This window comes from Anopheles gambiae, chromosome 2 (genome assembly GCF_943734735.2).
Source record: "Anopheles gambiae chromosome 2, idAnoGambNW_F1_1, whole genome shotgun sequence".
Lineage (NCBI taxonomy): Eukaryota > Metazoa > Arthropoda > Insecta > Diptera > Culicidae > Anopheles > Anopheles gambiae.
The window spans coordinates 27,946,899-27,966,236 of record NC_064601.1 but is presented as its reverse complement, the minus strand read 5'-3'; the positions used below and the strand labels follow the sequence as shown (position 1 = coordinate 27,966,236).

General features: G+C 45.5%; 1 protein-coding gene across 2 annotated transcripts in view; it reads left to right on the top strand.

Annotated features, from left to right (window-relative positions):
- The window catches only part of LOC1273129 (tyrosine-protein phosphatase 99A), a 57,672-nt gene that overhangs the window by 25,273 nt on the left and 13,061 nt on the right, over positions 1 to 19,338 (top strand). For both annotated transcript variants that reach the window (XM_061645571.1, XM_061645570.1), the window contains exons 3-7: positions 1,723 to 1,849; positions 2,355 to 2,478; positions 6,557 to 6,738; positions 8,692 to 8,879; positions 13,506 to 13,620. In XM_061645571.1, coding sequence (XP_061501555.1) covers positions 1,723 to 1,849; positions 2,355 to 2,478; positions 6,557 to 6,738; positions 8,692 to 8,879; positions 13,506 to 13,620 — 736 coding nt within the window. The remainder of the gene's footprint in view (positions 1 to 1,722; positions 1,850 to 2,354; positions 2,479 to 6,556; positions 6,739 to 8,691; positions 8,880 to 13,505; positions 13,621 to 19,338) is intronic.

Genomic DNA, 19,338 nt, shown 5'->3' with positions numbered 1-19,338 from the left:
GCGGGAGCTGCTTATCGTGCTTGTTATGTCGGTAGTACTCGGCTACGGCCGGTGGCCGGATCGCATGAGCTGTAGATTAAAGTGTAACGATGCAGCAGGAATTGGAACGAAATCAAATGGATCATCTCACCTTAAGCTGATTATGGAGATACGCTGAAGGCGAATTGAAATCGAGATTCTTTTAAATGTGTGTGATATTATCTATGTTGTTTCTGTATCAAGTATTTTTATTACATGAAGAATTACATATACACCGATTCAAGTTACAGATACGAGTTAAGGACAAATATGATTTTAGATTCACATTATTACGGCTTCGGTCGTATTTTCAACAAATATGATTGTTGGAAAAATATTTATTCTGCATTTTACCTAATAACATTTATCCATTTGTTAATTATTCCTTTACCTCCAACATTTTTAAGTCTTTTTAAACGTCTCTTTATGATTCAAATATTCAGTTTCGTTTGAAACAATACAATAATTAATAGCAACCAATAAATAGCTAATATAAAACAATATAAAACGATAAATGAACCAAAGCAATATAAAACAATAATTGAACTAAAAGCAACATAAAAGCGCACACCTCAACACCAACAGTACCAGGCGTCTCCATTTTTTTAAAGGCACTAGGCGGCTCCATGGATTTTCCTCAACCTGCACAACACAACTTGAATAGAGAATGCAATACAGAGAACAAGAATGAAGCAGGACGGCAGGACATCTACTTCATTTCATAACGCAGCCTTATAATAATATTCAAACATTTCATAGCAACGGATCACTCAATATTCATCCACTGTGTTTCTATACCAACGGTAATCTTCTTTTACCACCTTTTGTTTACCACAGCTTATAATGCGATGAAGCAGTGGTGCTCATTCATACCACTACTATCACACTTTCCCATGTACAGCGTGGTGCGTATTAGATTAATTAGTGCGTCAGCGTCACTGGCCGTGCAAATTTCCTAATGAATAGAATTAGTCCAATCGTCTACACTCCAAACCAGTGCACACACGGTCAAACCGCGTCCAAGGCTCGCAGGTCTGGCACCTTCAGTATACACTTCATTCGCCACAGCTTAGCGCTGCTTTAATAGCTACGAACGCTCGAAACCATAAGCTGTCCGTTTAGGTCACCAACCATCCTCATTCATCGTGCACAGGTCTAAGCTGTGCAGCGGCGGATGTGCTGGTGCGAACTTTCTATCCTCATCTATCCTGACCCGATGGGCAGACATGTTTGCTGACCTCTGTCCCAATTTACGCCCAGCAAAAACCCGGCAAGAGCTACGACAAGAAAGCAACAACATAGAAAAAGAGGGATCGTACAGTCTCCGCCGACACATCCGCTTTCGGGTGAAATAATGATGTAACTCATCATTTTGCTTCACATTAACCCCCCAGCTCCCTTCAATTCCCCTTCCAATCCTGCACTTTCTTCGAGAAACAAAAGCTGCTGCTCTCTTAGCTCGTTTGTGTGTATGCTGTGCCGAGTGTGTAATGATGCTGTTGCGAGTGTAATTATCGTCAGCTTTATCGACACATTTCAGCTCACACTTGCACGCCCTCATCGAGAAGGTGTTCCGTTTTTGACGAGTTCCTTTTTTGTCACCTGCGTTACAGGCGTTCCCATCGCAAAGCGGTCGCAGTCCCATTGCGCAGCGCACTAATTACTACAACGACTTCTCTGTTATTACCCTTTCGCTCGTTTCAGCTCACACTGCTGGGTGATAATTTTAGCCTGATTCTTAGCCCTGCCATCGCGTCCGATACGGCCGAGTACAGCTGCCTGCTGAACGACCGGCACAGCCCGGAAGCCATCGTTGATTTGCTGGTACAAGGTAAGCACATTGATAGAGGGCGGGGGAGGGGGGGGGGGGGGCAGGGTTAGTGGAGTTACAATATGGGATGTACACCTTACGCGAGGTTTGGGGGTACCGTGCATGAGTTGTGGTTGTGCACCACCGAATCACCTCCCACCCAGCACTAATGGGCTGGTACGTACGGCTGTAAGGAAGCTGCTGCAGTAAATTCCCTTCAACATTCCTCCCAGGCACGCGACCCACTCGCACGGGAGGGAAGGTGGGCGATACGAGATTGTTGGCATTCTTCTGGCCACACTGGTTGACAAGAGAATGTATCATTTTCCTGCAAGCTGGTCTTGCAAAAGCTAAGCGGATCTGTCGTTGTATCGTGTGGCAGCAACATCCAGCAGCAGCAGCAGCAGCAAACGGCAGCTACCTGGGCAGCTCTGTTTTCTCAACGTCCATAAGATCTGTTTCTTGTTCTTCGGTTGCTACATGTTTCCTTCCTTCTGTCACGCTTCTCTCTCCCTCTCTCCCCTAGATGTGCCTGACCCGCCCGGACGTCCGCTGGTCGTAAGCTTCACGTCACGTTCGGTCGATTTATCCTGGGCCCACTCGCAGGACCCCCGAAATGCACCGGTTACAAATTTCATCATCGAAACACGGTAAGGACAGCGGGGCAAAGGAAAGCCCTTCCTCGATTTCACCGACATTATGTTTAGATTTACACCGACTTTCACCCCCGGTCCCCTGGTTCCATCCGTCCGCCAAGACCAAAACCATCCTTGGGAAACCCCGTGGTACGAGTGCCGCAGCGCTTCCGGGGAGGGGGTAGCTGCTAGAATATTTATTTTACAACCTTTTCCTCTTAAAACACCGGCACTAAAACCACCGGCTGCCGCACATACCTTCGCAAACAACGAGTTAAGTGTAAGATAAATTGATTCCGCTGTTGCAACTTCGGTGCGCCGGTCTGTGGTATTTTTTCCCGGCGCCAGGATGCCCCCGGTAAGGCTATAAATTTCTTTTCGGTATTGATTTAGGCGGGCTTTGGATCGGAGGAGCGCGGGGCGGCGCGAGGGGTTGGAAAAGGGTACGGCAGATTTGAAGTACCCAACAGTGTCCCACTGGTGCCGGAAGAAAGAGTTGTCTTTGGCGTTGCGGTTAGAAGGATGGGTTTGGGGTTTCTGGGGGAGCCCAGATCAATAACCAAAGGTAAACACTTGACGGGAAAATGGGACTGAAATGGATAGCTATCGCTGGCAGTAGCAATGTTGTGCACGATGACTGCGATCGTGTGACAAGTCATTTTGCAATAAATGAAGATTTTATTTTGTTTGCGTGAGTTTATGTGTACAGGCGTGTGTGTGTGTGTGAATTACGGGGAACAGAGAGCAATTATTACTGTAGATTGTCGATAATCTGGCGTGCTCGAGATTCTGGGTGATTGCTTTCCGCGTCTAATACGAACCATGTACTTGTTGGCATTCCTAAATGTTTTCGAGACCAGTTGTAGTACAAGAGTAGGTTGTAGTATAGAGTAAAGATAGCTCTAAATACGTCAATATTGTCGTATATTACCTTAAATGCATTTCATAGGCAGCATATTTAAGTTTACTACGTAAAGGTGAACAATAGCGGAGTCATTTACTGGATCGAAGTATGAAAAGTACGGACCAATGCACCCGGACAAGTTTGCGATTGATTCCTTGACTTAGACCGGTCCAGTTACAATTCTTGAATTAAAAATGTAGAGACGAGTTCCAAGATCGGGATGAGTTCAGTGTTAGTTCTGGGGCTCTATATAAGTACCAAGACAGAAATCGTTATACGATCAGCTCTAGGACCGGTATGGGAACAGGATCTGTTTCAGGTCTGGTAAGGGTTCTGAATTAGTCCCAAGACCGGTATGGGTTTGTGATCAACCCCAGAACTGATATTGATATTAAAGAGATCTGGAACAGACTTTATCTAGAATAGCAATGGTTGTTAATAGTAACCAGGCTGTTAAAACTGAACTGAGTGAAAAATATTCTGAAATGAAACTATTTTCATTTTTCTAGTTAAATGATACGGTCAATCAGACTTTTTCAAAGAAATTAAACAATCTTGTCTGGCTACGTAAATAAATAAACGTCACGCATGGTTAAACATATTAATCAACATATTATATTTTTACTAGTATTCATCAAAAATATGAATGAGAATGGTTATGATTATAATGCGTATAAGCACATCGTTCAATTGAAATAATATTTCATCAATTACAGTAATAATAGTAAAAAAGCATAATTCATTATTTCTGCACTAAACGAACGAACCATATTTTGCTGGAAATCAAACAAACCAAGTTGACGGAAACACATGTTGTGAGGATTCACCTTTCAATGCTTATTGATTTCACTGCAATATCATTATTGAAGTACAATCGAATTCGGTATCTGCTGTTGGGCAAAATTAACAGTGTATAGCGCTATTGATGAGTGTATATTTCACACGAACTTTGCGAAACAAAATATGGTTCATCGAAAAACAGGGCAAACATTGTATGCGTTACATTCGCCGAATCTCATGATTACTGCCATGAAACCGAATGATAAATCCCACTGAAAATGCTCTGTTAAATTGTTCAAACAAACTCTCTTTTGGCATGTACGCACGATGAAGCTTAACGTGCACAAATTACACAAAAGTGAACAATTAATGTATTCTCGTTACCATTTGTGCAGTGTTAAAGGCGTATTACAAAGCACTCCCGCTTAAATCATGGCACTTTGGTTGTGAATTTCGAGACAAATTTCTTCGCAAATCTCCTGGCAAGCTTCCTTTGTCTCGCTTGCATTCGGTGAACGGACGGATAAACTGTAAAAAGAAAACAATATGCCCGCCGGCTCAAGACATAAATATAGCAAAACCCGATTGTTCCTAAGCTCCTACAAATCTGCATGCCGTGCGAATATGAGCGGTGGGCGAAAGTTTTGCACCATCCCACCCGGTCGGTGCGCTGGAAGGGAAACTTCGTCCGAAGCTTTTGTTATTATTTTCCACCTGGCTCAACGAGGGAAGGAAAAGACAAACACAAATTTTGCGAAATGTGATCCTCCTAGAACACACGCACAATACGCACCCATACACTGTCGTTTTTCCGCGCAGGGACAGAGAACACATGTTCCCCGGTCGTCTTAAAACCGGGAGGATTAGCAAACATTTTTCTCTCCAGCACGCTTTTCCGTGCGGGGGAGGCGGAAAACCTCAAAGTACACTTTCTTTCCCTACCGGTTAGAACCGGTGTCGTAACAAAAGTTATCTCTATCGCACTGGAGAAAGTGGAAAATTGAGGCGGCCCTCGTGCAAACCGCAGCAAACATACAGCGGTTGCGCCAGGCTGCGGTGGTTGGTGAGCGCGTGTGTGTGTGTTTGCGGGTGGTAGGTGAAATTTTTAATCTTCGCATAATACCTCAGCTACCCCGGTGCGGCAACGAAATATGCTTTGGCCTTTCTTTTTGCGTGCGTGATTGTGTTTGAGGGGCGCAAGCATTTTTTTGTTGCTGTTACGATGCTCCACCGTGTTTGTTTGACGTATGTTTGCTTACGTCCATGGTTAAACGAGAAGCAGAAGCTGTCCTTTTTTTTGTTTCTTTGTTCACCCTTCATTTCCCCTCTCGATTCAGAGCAGAACTTTTAAGCAGAACGGCGCGGCTTTGTGGTCTAGTACGGTTGTAAACGCACCGAAGATACATCTGCAAAGATAGTGAAAACAGATCAAAGCGACCGGAGATCAACAAAAAAAAATGGCCGGAACTTGGAAAAGAACTTGCAGCAGCAAATTAAACCCACCGGGAGGGCACGTGGCGAGGGCTTAGGTTAGGGTAGCTATTTTTGTTTCTGCTAAAACTCCTCCGATGAGTGGAAATTTATGACTTTTGCCACACCTCCCGCGTCGCTGAACCGCAAACGATTGCTCTCGAGCACGCACCGCAGACGGTTGGGTTTGTTTTGTGCGAGCAAGGGTGTTGTTCATGTCAAAAAAAAAAAGATGATGGCAGGGACTTTCGTTAGGGAAAACAAAACGAATTTTGTTAATGCTTTTTTGAACGCTGTGTGGGAAGAGCTGGGAAAAGCTATTACATTAGGCGCAAAACCCCGTGGAAGTGCTATCTAAGGAGGAAATAATATTGATAAGAAAAGAACAACGGAGCAAGACAATCCTAACTAACCTTTTCCCTACCGCGAATGTAATGTAGACAGATCTATGCAAGACCGATTGTATTACACTCAATCTACTCACTACACACAAAAAGGATTTTATGTTATTTTTTTAGTTAAATTGTTTTATTCGCTACAAAAAACTTTTTACATATTTATTAACTTTCGATCTTGCTGGCTCCAGTTCTTCTGCTATTGGGTGTAAACGTCCTACGCGGAAGTGCCGGCCTGGACAGAAAGGTTTGCAAGACTTTATTCAGTATCAAGCAGCACGAAAATTCAGTCTTTGCTACGGAGGAACGGTCCATTATGGGCTTGAACCCATATGACGGGAATGTATTGAGTAGTTCGAGTTGACGACTGTACCACGGGACCGTCCCAAAGCTCCAGTTCTATTGAATGATTTAATCGGATTAATAAGGTTTTATTTTGTTCGACTTCCATACCACTCGTCATGCTCTTTTTTCACTCATATTCTTATAACAAATCCACGTGATTCTCTTTTCCATCAAATTCCACCGCTTTGTTTCTTTCCAGCATCGGTGAAAATGGTGACTGGGAGCAGGAACCACCGATACACACGAAAAGCAGCCAGGCGGCCCACCAGGTGACAGGGCTGCAACCGTTCACCGTCTACAGCTTCCGGGTGATCGCCGTCAACAAGCTCGGCCACAGCCCACCGTCCAAGGAGTCGTACTACTTTGTAACGCTGCGCGAAGGTACGTTACGAAACACGTTACAACCGTAACGCCTCTTCACACAAAACATTTCTTCGCCCGCCTCTCAGCGCCATAATTCAGCGTGCCCCTGCGCGACCTCCGTCCGTGGTTGGTGGTGGTGTTGGTTTTGTGCGTGTGGCATCCAATTAAGCTGTTCCAATTTGCAACCTTACGCGGCGTGCGCTCGCTCTCGCGCTTCAGCAATGCCATCTCCCGCGGTGCACAATTAAAATGGACCCAAACGAAGGTATGCGTACCGGGCCCCTGCCTGGGCAGGCCTGGTCGTAGGCTACCGGTTCGGTACGACCAGTCCTCGTTTCGGTTGCACTGGTACGTTTGTCACCGCACCGGGCATCAGCACGGTAAAACGGGCTGCCCGCGCAAACGTTGGTGCGAGCGTGAAATGTCCGCTCTTAAAAGGCCACCCACGGATCGTAATTGTTGAATAAATTTAAATACATTGAATACCTGCGTATCGTTTTGGGGTTCACTGCTCCAGTTTTTTTGCTGTTGTTGTTGCTCGGTCGGATTGCTTCTCGTTTTCAAATTGTAAGGCTCCGGAAGCAAACACAGAAGCAAACGCGGCATCACTGTGATGTGCGCACCGTTCTGCAAAGAACTCGAACTGTGCTGATGAAGAGCGAAGGCATCCGTACCACCCGGGAAGGAGGGTTGGCCGATTGTTAGCACGTCTCGGATGACCATCCGGGACGGGGCCGTGGAGGGGCTACCAAATCGACGTAGCGTGAAAATCAATTAACGTGCCCGTAAGTGTTGGGCGAAGCGGCTTAATTTCCTACCGGCTACACAATAGCCTTTGCCGAAGGAAAGGTATCGCCGGCGACAATGAACGATAAAAGCTCATTTCATTGGAATTAGAAAATGGGTCATTTGTTGGATTCTTGGTGCGAGAAAATGTCCAACCAACAGCTCCGAAGGCGTCGGATTGCGTTTTTTTAGGAAGACATTTTCATTCCAATGAACAATCATTGCAGTGGGAGAAAAATATACCAATGTTTTGAAAAACAATCTAAAATGAGTTGAGCATATTTTTTTGCTATTTTTTACCAGCTTTTTCCCAATCCTGACGACGTGAGAATACACATTTGAACTCAATTTAGCGATGATTCAGCACTACTACTCTGGACGCTGGACATAACGAACCTTTTGTGGCGTTTACGGGATGAGATAGAGACACGATTGGACAGTTGTTTGGACTAGTATCTATCGATAAAGGGATACGATAGCCTATGCTCTTTAATGTCAATGCGTTAATGTAAGCTTTTGTTTTGTGTTGGTATCACTGTATTTTTGTTGTAGCTCTTGTACCTTTCTTTTCTTTTTTCTCAACTGATAAATCATACAAAAGTGCACTATAAAATATTACAAACCCATCAGCGGCGGACGACGATGAAATACTGGCTACGTTCGCCCTAGTGCTTTTAATTAAATTTAATTACCGTTAAGTCCGCTTCGCTCCGATGGCGGAACAAGTCTGTAGCAACAACAACAACAACAGCAAAAACGAAACCCAAAACAAAAACACAAATGGGCTGTAGTATTTTGGGATAATTTTTCTCTTCCGGACTTGCACCGCCGCGTTTTGCGGTTGTATGCCAAACCGCGCGACGCAGCCCAGCACGGCTGCTTTGGTGAAAGTGCGGAAGCACGCTAAAATAGATAGTCTGCCGGGACCTGTCCTAATGATCAAACTTACCTAATACCATTACCGACCATCCTAACCGACACCGCGCCCGAACGCGAACGATGGGCGAAGAATGGAGAAGCGTCGCGGGCACTTGCTGCCCTGGCCCTGGCGGGGCCATTTTTCATCTACGTGTACGTGTTTCCACTCGCTTGATATTGATTTTCTTCTTTCTCTCTCTCCCTTCTTTCTATGCTGCTCGCTGCTTCTTGTTCTTGTCTGCTCTCTTTTCAATTTACCCGTTCCAGCACCGACGGGAAAACCGGTAACAACAATCGCACACAACACGTCCGCCACCTCTGTATATATCTCCTGGAAGGCACCGCCGCCGGAATCGATTCTCGGCGAGTTTCTCGGCTATCGGATAACGTACCGGCCCCGGGACTACCACACGGACGACGTCAAGGAGATCTACATCCGCGATAGTACCGTCGAGGTGAGGTTTTCGGGCACGACGAAATTCGATTTGCCCCGCGTTGCTGTTGGGCTGGCGCCAGCCGGGCGTCCGTCCAGTCCGTACGACATGATCGTAGCGGGTGGACATGGGAAAGGGCCGAAAGGGGTGTGAAACGTTGAGTGGTGCAGCTGGCACTGCCAGCTACCGTGTAAGTTCGGTGTGGGGTTTGGAGTGGAGAAAGTGAACAGTTTTTTTTTTTTGCGCTACAGACCCATCGTTACACACGCGACCATGAAGTGCAGCTGGGACGATGGCCAGTTGCAGCAGGTGGGGTTGGTTGGTTGGTGGACTAAACGTACCAAAAGCACTGATGGCCTTGCACTTTCGCATTGCAACATGTCCTCCTTCCCTCTCATACGCACACACACACACAGTCACATGCAAACGCTCATACGCTCAGGCACAGAGTTCAGTAAATTATCCAATTTACAAACCCCTTTCCACTGTGTGTGTGTGTGTGTGTGCACTGTACTGTACGAGCGAGCCTTCCCCAAAAAATAAAAGTTTTACCGATGTGTATGAAGCATGAGAGAACAAAAAAAAAAAGTTAATTTCTAATAGAAATTATCACCCCTTGCAGGACAGCCCCTGCTGCCCGGAAAACCCTTACCATCAGCATAAGAAATAGTGTCGTCCGTTTTTTTTTTACATACCGGGCGACTTTCGACGGAATGAAAAAAGTTAATGTTTTTAGTTTGGCTAATCCATTTTCCAACTACTTCCCGAGCAGACAGAGGGGGCCATTCGGTCGGGTGATAGAAGTTCATTTTGTGAAATGGAATGGAGTGGTGCATGCAGCAGCGGTAGGTTTTTTTTTTTGGCTGTTGTAATTTTAATAAAGATTTATCTCATTCCATTTGTGCTGCTGCTTATGTGAAACAGCATGTTAAAAGTTTAAATGCTATTAAACTTGCACATTTGGGCCGCTATGAAAGGGGCAGGCCGGGGTTTTGGGGATAACTTTCGACATAAACCAGACCGAAAGTGCAGGCAGTTGGAACAGCGACATTCTAATAGAGCACCATATGATGCACCGAGAATGGACACGAACATGGTGCAAAACAGTGGCTAACAAATGTACCTTTGGAAGGTTTACCAGCGTATTGGTGTTGCTGGTGCTATTTAAAAAGCATTTGAAGATGGGAAGACTGGATTTGTGTTTGTAGTTTGTTATAAGCGTTCCACAAACTATGTCAAAAACCATGGCAAAATATCTTGCTTAAGAAATTTAAAACTATATCCGCAAACCCCCTATGCCTGTTATGCAGTCTTTATGTTCTACGAAGAAATACTGGCATTTTTTGAAGGTAACGAGATACATTACAAACGAACATCCAAGTATAAGTGAGTAAGTGTTATTGAGGGTATTGTTTTTGCGACTCACTCTTTCACGATTCTTATTCCTAGAAGAATGTCTATTTCTATACGACACGGTAAGTGAGTGATATTAACCCAAAAGGGCCAAAGTACTAGTCGCTGCAAAGAGTAAGTGAGCTGAATAACAAAACGGAGCGATAACAAGATTGTTACAGGATTTTGTTTTTGATCCCAATGGATTTTTAGATGCTTCTAAAATGTTGTTGTTTAAAATTTTCGGCTTGTACTCTCTGAAAAGAAGAAGTATAATATACTTTAATTTTTAAGCTTCCGAGAACACCTTTTTGTGTTTGTATGTGTAACAAAAGTCCCGATTTAGGCTTACTCAAAATTTACTCCATTTACTCAAAATAAATAGATAGCTACATCCGTAGCAACAACGCCAGTGCTGCAAAATATCACTGTCAATGTCATAAACAATCTGACTGAAACAAAATCCATGTCAGCGTCGCGCACTCAATTGTGATAATCAGAGGTGATAGTTAAAACGATTGGTGTGATCAATGCATGCTTCGTGATATGTTTGCAACCAACGCTTGGTCAGTCATTATGTCATGACTTTTTTTTTACTGTGATCAGTTCCGCAAAATGTCACTGACATAGTCATGATAAATTCCGGCTGAAATAAATTAATGTCAGCGTCACGAGCTCTACTGTGATGATCAGAGGTGAGACTCAAACAGTGCTGGTCGCAACATGTGGTGGTGACATTGTGTGCAACCAACTCTTGGTCAGTCACTTGGACGCGACCTTTTCAGTCGGTGATCATCGCGATGGTCATGGGAGATATACGGTGCTTGCGAGTGGTTCCAAGAAAACAAAATGAGCATTGTTTCTCGCTCTGTTTGACCCGACAGACCACCAAACTAGATAGAGCGAGAAAGCATGCTCATTTTGCTGTTTGGAACCACACGTCAGGTATATTCCAAAAATGTCGTGATTATCACCGACACAAAATGTCGTGACCAAGTGTGTGATCAAGAGTTGGGCGCTATTCAAAATGTCACCAAGCATGTGATTGATTCTCCAACTTTTTGAGTATCGTCACTGATCAACTCAGTTGCGTACGTGATCTGATTTGAGCTTCGTTTCAGTCATGAGTGTTGATGATTGAAACATGGGTGTTTTGCAGCACTGTTCACAGCCAGATCATGATCATGATTATGCTTGCGCTGGCTTTAAGCTAAGCTTGTCAGTCAGAGTATCGCGTTGGACTCAAGAATTCACATGTCGTGTTCAGCATTTAATGACGCACTTTTATTGACTATCAGCAATGAGCATCAAGCTACCACGGATATGTTCATTGTTTTCGTTGATTACACTGATTACACCGTAATGCTTTAAAAAAAATGATGAAATAAGACTGATGAATCTGATGATGTCTTTCTACACTTTTCATTCTCACTACGAGCCATAAAATTAATATTTAATTAAGCACTTTCGGAGTGCTTGTCGAATGATCCATATCTCCTGGTTGGCAGCAGTACACAGTAAAGCACCGTCCTCTACCAATGTTCATTTGAACACATACCATTTATTTAATAGAGCAGAAATTGTGCGCTATAGTGCTTTAGCAAACGTTAAACAAATGCTTGCCTGCCCGTTCAGCAGCATACAATGTGGAGATCGCCTAGCACTGCACAGTCGCCTGGCACCGCTGCCATTGTGACACAAAAGCCAAGTTGCTAGGGAGGAGCGAGAAATAAAAAAAAAAAACCTATATACTAAAACACTCTACAAAACACTGGGAAAATGCTCGTCGCCAAGCGGAAGCACGAAATTCAATTAAACTTTACGCCCCGGCGTGATTTGCGATCACTCATTGTTTGCTGCTCATTGTGAATTTTTCAATCTTTTTTTTTTCCTCACTCTTTTCATCGACCTCCATCGCTACTATAACACGGTCACTAGTTTTTTTTTTAATCGCGAGAATGTTCTACAAGGAGGTTTCGTTCACGGCGTTGGAAACCAACCAGCACCCTGACGTCGGCACTCTCCTCGGTTTGGTATGCTTCCGGCAAGGTTCAGTATTTACACAAAAGTCGAAGCTCGGCATCGGACAGCTCCGCTGCTGGTTTCGCAGCAATAGGCAGGGCCGTCGAACCACACCCGGGACACCACTCTTTCCAGCTCCGGGCGTCTCCGGCCGTTAGGGCAGAAAATGCATTCATCAGCAAACAATGCATAATAATTCTGTTTACACACGTAAATGCACCCTGTATTCTTGCCGATAGTGAGGCACTAGTAGCAGCTGCTCCTGCTCTTTCTGCTGCAACCACTGCTCCCAGCGCTTGAAGGAAGGGGTGCTTTTTTGTAGAACATCGTCCTCGCAATCATTTTCAGCTCGTTCTTCGGCTCCCACGGGAAGAGTTGGGCTTGCACAAAGCTCAACCATCCCTTCCTCAGTAAGGGTTGGCGAGCGAGAGTGGCGGTGTAAGCTTAGATAGGGCACGAACCGTACGCCCGGGCGCACCGACAAACTCATGGTCGAGTACGGACCACGGCGGGTACACCTTGGTAGCTGATAGCTGGAGCGCAGCATTGTGGAGCGAGCAGCATTCCCAGCTCCGTATGTTTTATGGTTTAATGGCTTCCGTCGTGCCGAGTGGAAAGTCATGTTTTCGGAGGCAGCTTTCGACACCGGGCTTTCGACCGTTGCGTCGCTACACCGAATCGAGCAGTCGAAGCAACGGTAGTAAGGGTCGTCCGAGGGGGAAGTCGAAAATCATAATTACCACTAATTTAATGGTGCAAATTCTAACCGGCACGGGTCTGTAACTGCAATTTGAACCATTGCGGTAGTACATCGGAGTGTACATCGTAGCCACAGCCACATGTACGCCTCCTCTATTAGTGGAACACACCGGGGTGCGGGTACGGTTTGCCGTACCAGCGGTTACCATCCTCAACTTAAATCCCTTCGTTTAGGGGCAGGAAGGATTAGGAAATGGTTCCGAAACTCTCGTCCCTTCTGTTCGGATGGGTTTTTTTTGTGTGGCCACAACTCCGTTGATGTTTGAGTGAAGGTTAAAGCGGAGTAAAATTTTGGCATGCCGAAGATGGGGGCAAAAAAACGTATAAACCGAGTCGACCCTCACTCACCACGGGTTTGCGTTTGCGGGGATGTAAAAAGGTTTTGCATTAATTTCTCGCTCTCTTGTCCGTCGCCTTTAACTTTTTTTTCTTACTTCCTCTCTTTCTCTCTCTATTTGCATAACACCGTTACAGAACCACGAAATTCATAACCTCGAAACGTACACGCAGTATCTGGTCTCGATACAAGTGTTCAACCCGGAAGGATTAGGACCGCCGACGACCGTTCTGGTTATGACAGATGAAGGAGGTAAGTGTACACACATACCCTGTTGGACGGCATTGGATGGTGTTGGTTGTGCGTGTGTAAGTGTGTGTTTCACGCTGTGTACTTCTGTTCGTTGAGTTCGTATCGTTTGTGCACTTTCCCACCAAAAAGGACCATTCAAAAGGCGGTAGCTTCGAGAGCAATTGAACCCGCGCAATGTGTAGATGCGTCTTACGCATCAGAGAAAGAGAGAGAGAAAGCCTGCATTCATCGTACGTATGACAGCACGGCATTAAACACTTACCGCACAACAAACGGCGAACGAAACGGAAATAGATGTAGCCATCCAGCTCGTAGGCTTCTGCATAGTCCCCAAACTGCAAATTGAATTGTATTGTAGGGTGTGTGGAAAATAGTTTAACAAAAAAGCGTTCTTTTTTCGTATGTTTCAAACGCTTTCAAACCTGACACTTCGGAGCGTAACAACATATGGCGAACATGATGAGCGGCTTAAGGGTGAAGGTCTGTGTGAGACGCTACTGCAAGACGCGATCGGCACGTGAGCCGGGAACTACTTTTTTCAGTTGTAGACACACAATTTCCACTAAAATGGCTATCTGCAGTAGAGCGTCATAATCTAATTAATTCGTAACTGTACTTCACTCGTATTGTTTAAAAAATTGTAAATTTCTTCGAAAAAAAAAAAGTTAAAATTGAAGTAATATAAAACACAGTTACACGTGCAATTACATATTTTTAAACAAAATTAAATAAACTTAAAAAAATCTTGATATGATTTTCTTGCGGATAAGCGAAATCCTTTGTTCAAAAAGCCAGTGGTTCTCATTATGGCTCGCCAGATTACGTGTAATGGGAAATGAAATCAAATTTAAGGATGGTTTAACTTCAACTCTGCTTGCAAAAACCGGCATTCCTGAGATGCAAGCATCTGCAAGTTCTCAAAGGTTCTGTAAAGATCGACATGGCAGCGCAGGTCGTTACGCCCAATAGTAGAAGAAGGATAAGTTAATTAATTCGGATAAATGGATTCATTTTTTCTTCAAACAATATTTGAAAAGTGCTTTTCTTAAATTCATTATAAAAAACTTAAAGCAAAAAATTAACGTTCTGAAATTGTTTGCAGGTCTTATATACCTTCTCTGCTATAAAACTAGCTTATCCAGTGCAGTTGAAATGGAAGCTAAAGATTCTCAAAAGATAGGTTTTTGATTACTATTTTATGTATTGCTTTGAACCAATTTGGCCTCTGCTGAATGCAAATGGCAAAATATATCAGAGAACTTGGGTAATATTCCTCTGACGAATGTGATACAGAGATACATACGTTATGGCTCACCGATTTGAGTGAAAGTGAAGAATTTAGAAGAAAAAATGATGCTGCAATGATCCATGTATGAATAGAAATATTATCCACTAAATTGAAGCAATACGGCCTCAACCGTTCCTCTTCAAACCGTAATAAAAAAGAACAATGTTAAAAATGTAGCAGCAATTAAACACCACGTTCCCGATAGGGCAGTATAAAATTTAATTTCATTCGCGTGGTGGGTGCGCGTTGCAGTAATAAAAGTGGTAAAAACAAGCCAAAAAAAGGGGAACCATTTCCAACGCTGTGTATCGGGGTATGCGAATTCTTCTCCGGCACAAATATCTATCAACAATAGCACACTGCCCAGCCGCGCGAGCTTTGGGGTGGTTCACATTCACTCTTATTAATTTCTCACACATCCCGCTTATTCCACTATATTCCGGGCATGTATGGGTGGAACTTTCGGGATTCCATCCCCGTTCTATGCTATCATGCTTTATTGAGCAGTGGAAATAGAAATAAGCGGATACCAGCGTTCCCTATTTCCGATAGCAATACCCGGTATCACGGTTAAAAACGCCGCTGCAATCCCGGCTCGGAAAGCGGAATTCAATGCAACGGGACACAAGGCGGGACACTCTTTTTACATGCCTAGATATGATGCTGCTGCTGCTGCGTTGCGTTGGGTACGTTTAATAAAACTCCGCTTCGACTAAATAACACACATTTCATTCCGGCAAAAGTGACAATACAGAAATAGAACCATCGATGCACGGGTGGCCACTAGGGAAGAAGAAGTCTCCGGTGACCGCTAGAGAAAGTGGAATAAAAAGGGGTTTTTTTTGCCATCAAAAACGCCTCACACATGTTCGCGTTTTATGAGATGTACTTGCACTGCTTTTTTGCGTCTGCGTTGTCTCCAACACCTTTGCAACACCGATCGAGCGGCCGGGAATTTACAATTTCATGCAAACAATGCAGTGATCCCTAGCACAATAACAAGCTGAGGCGAAACCGGTACTCCGGTAACACGGTGTAACGGGTGCCCTTTTGGGTGTGCCGTCGCCATCGTGTGCGACAAGAGCATGTTGTTGGTTTTAATCACGTCCACGGTTTGCTCCTTTTCGCGTTCCCGAACCCGATCATCCATCGGATCTAAAATGAAAAGTGACCGAAACCCTGCGATAGCCGTGCGAACGTATGTCCGGGAACACTAGACACACCCGGCGAATTGACCCGACGTGTCAAAAACGACGCGTTTTGCTGGTCGTTTGATTTTGTGACACATTTCGTAAGGTGGATGGTGTTACCTGTTTTTATCATCCAAGCGGACCATATCCTGCTCGGTGCGGTCGTTCGTTCGCTTCGTGTTTTTGGTGCTTTGAAGCTTTGGCGGATTATTCGTTTTAATTTCCATTCCCGAATGGGGTTGGGACCGATGCATATGCAAATGAAGCGTTCTAGCTCGCTAGTGCACAGATGAATGCTCCAGGCAGAGATGGATCGTACGAGGGTGGGGCCTTAGGCCCAGGAAGGATGTTGTTTTTTTCGTTGAAGCACAAAACATTATTATTTAAAAACGAAACCTAGCAGCAACTCGTTTCGTCATCCCGATCTGCATCTGGTGTAAGCGTTGTGCGATACACAGACACACACACACACAGACAGTAGCGCACATACATTTGTTATGCAATTTCTGCCGGCTATGCAAGGATATAATCATCACGGCTAGAAACCGGGAAAAATATCCTTTCATGCTTCCATCGCTCGTTTCCCGGTAGAAATCCCACTCGGGAGCTCGGGACGCAGTGGCGTGATGCTGGCGCCAAAGCAAGGCAACGCGCAAAGAACGCAAACGCAATCGGCCGGAAGGCAACGATGCGATGGTAAACTACAAACACTCACACGCCTCGGCTCGGTTGTGTATTTTCCCGTTGTTCCCTTGCGAAACAAAATAACCGAACGAGATGGAGTGTATCCCGTCCGCCCACCCGCAATGGGATGGGGGGGGGGGTGTTTTCTGGCAGCCGTGAAATGATGTCAACGGTGCGCACACGGCAGTAAAACTTGAAAGCATCAAACCCCATCATCTTCCGCGACGCATTAATTCCCGTGATGGAAAGATGTATGTATGTAACAGTTTTGCAATTTGTGCAGCCACGAAAAGCCACGGTCGCGCCATAAGTCTCGGCCACGTTTTCCGTCGCATCCGTCAGCGTACGGAGCGCGCTGGCGGGAGTAATTCCTTCCCTGGGTTGTGTTGCTTTGTCTTCGGTTGTGAGTCCGTGGCCATGAGTTGCAGCGTAGGGGGTATGCATGTCACGGCGGGGGCAAGGGGTGTCAATGTTGCCGGTGTCATCGTTGTCCTCGCGCATATGTCGAGCGGTGAAGACAAAGGGGCGTCATTCTTTTTGCTCGTCTTGCACTTGCGACGACGCCCTCCCCATCTGGGCAATGCGAGAATGCGAGTCAAGTTTTCTGCCGCATCAGTTGCAGTGCGCCAACAGTGGCAAAAAGTGAAGTACCCGCGTGTGAGCAGTGGTAGGGACAACTCTGGGCGGACGGGAGTAAATGGTTCATCATTAGCAAAGTACATCTCCCAATGGACTAGTGACTGTGGCGCATAAGAAAAGGCAAACACATACAGCGCCAACCTCACCAAACCCGTACGGAGCGCGCGCGAGGGAGCAATGCAATGCAATGACGCTAAAAGCATGGTCATACATATCCGTGTGGCAATGGTGAATGCCGGAATGGGCACGTGCTTGCGGCACACCTTCGCGGGCTGCACACCACCGCCACTGTGCTTGGATGGGAATGGGAAAGAAAAGGCGCTCGTGCCTCTGGTACCCGGGCGGTGGGCATCCAACCCCTCTGGCCGCCTCTCTCTCGAGATGTCTAGCCGGTTTGGTGTTGGTGGATACGCCAGACGCTAGATTAAGAACGACTCAATGCTCCGGGCTTGCGAAGTTTCTCCATCCGCGTCACACATACGACCACTTGCGAAATGATGGTGTGTGTGTCCTTCGCTCAAGTGGATCAAGTGGGTGCACAAGAAACAAATCTAACAAAAGAACGCCAGAATGATAGAGAGAGAGAGGGGGCGATAGAACGAAAAAAAAAGAGCTAACATCCCATATAATGAGCTTTGTTTTCCATCCGAGCTATGATTGCAACGTCTCCATCTTTCACTGCTAACGAGCCAGCACCGACGACGACTGGCGACGCAGGAATGGCAGGCCAGTCGCCACTCGCTTTTCTTTGCACTTGCATCTCTAGGAACCATTTGGCACGTACAGACCCCCCCAATTGCATACAGACGTTCGGGTTGTGTTCTATCTATCCGTCCATTTGGGCTCCGTGCTGTGCGGTGTCCTTCTTTTTGCCATACACACACACTTCCAAGCACACACACACACACACACACGATATCCGATCATCAACCTTGGTACCTTGGTGAGCAAATTCTTCACCCTAGAAGCACAGCATCCACAAGATTTCGAGTGGCAAGAAAGGTGAAGAAAATTAATTTCCAAATTCCACAACGAAAGCATTATGAGTAAGGGAGTGAGAGGCGAAAGCACGGTCTCAAAAAATGCACTAAAATGCGTGGCATAGAGTCGTGTATGCAGCCAATTAGAGCTACATGATGCAGCGTGTGACAGTTGACAGGTTTGCCTGTGTCGCGCAATTCCAAGCGCAAAGCTTTAACGCTTTTCATCAACGCTTGCTGAGTTTGCTTGCTGTTGCTTTCCTTTAAATGGCATCCTATTTCCGCATGAGAACTTTTGGCTGTTTTTATAAAACGCGCGCCAGGATACGTTCATGCTTCATGCGGTTTCATATTGACGAGACAGTCCCACACGCTGGGGCATCGACTTCCCGGTACTGCGTATTGCGATCGTTCTGGCCTACCCCTAATAGGATTACCGATAGACGATGGGTTTCCACCGGTTGTGAAACCCGAGACGCAACGAGCGTACAACGCCTGCGGGCAATCATTTCCCATCGACACACTTGGTGCAGAACGCAACGAAAAAAGAGCGGTGGAGAGAAAAAAAAACAAACCTAAACCCCCCGAATTGAACTTTCTACTTTGCCAACCTCGAAAACTCTTTCCCCTGGCTAACTTCTGCGGTTGGCTGTGTTGGATAAGTTCGCATCTTTTCTTTTTTGCGCTGCTTTTCTTCGAGAAGAATTTTGATTACCCATGATCCTGAGGGGGTTTTCGCTGTCCCTCTGCTCGGCTGGCTGCTAGCATATCCTCTCGGGCGGGGCGCGGCAGCCGGTGGAATGGTTCCAGGGGCATTCAATTATGAAAAGAAAATTATCACATTTCCACATCTCGGCCCCAGCGCCGTAGCCAGCGCCGTCCTTTGGGGATAGCTTTCACGGAGCAGCCAGTGCTTAATTATTATAATCGTTTTAGA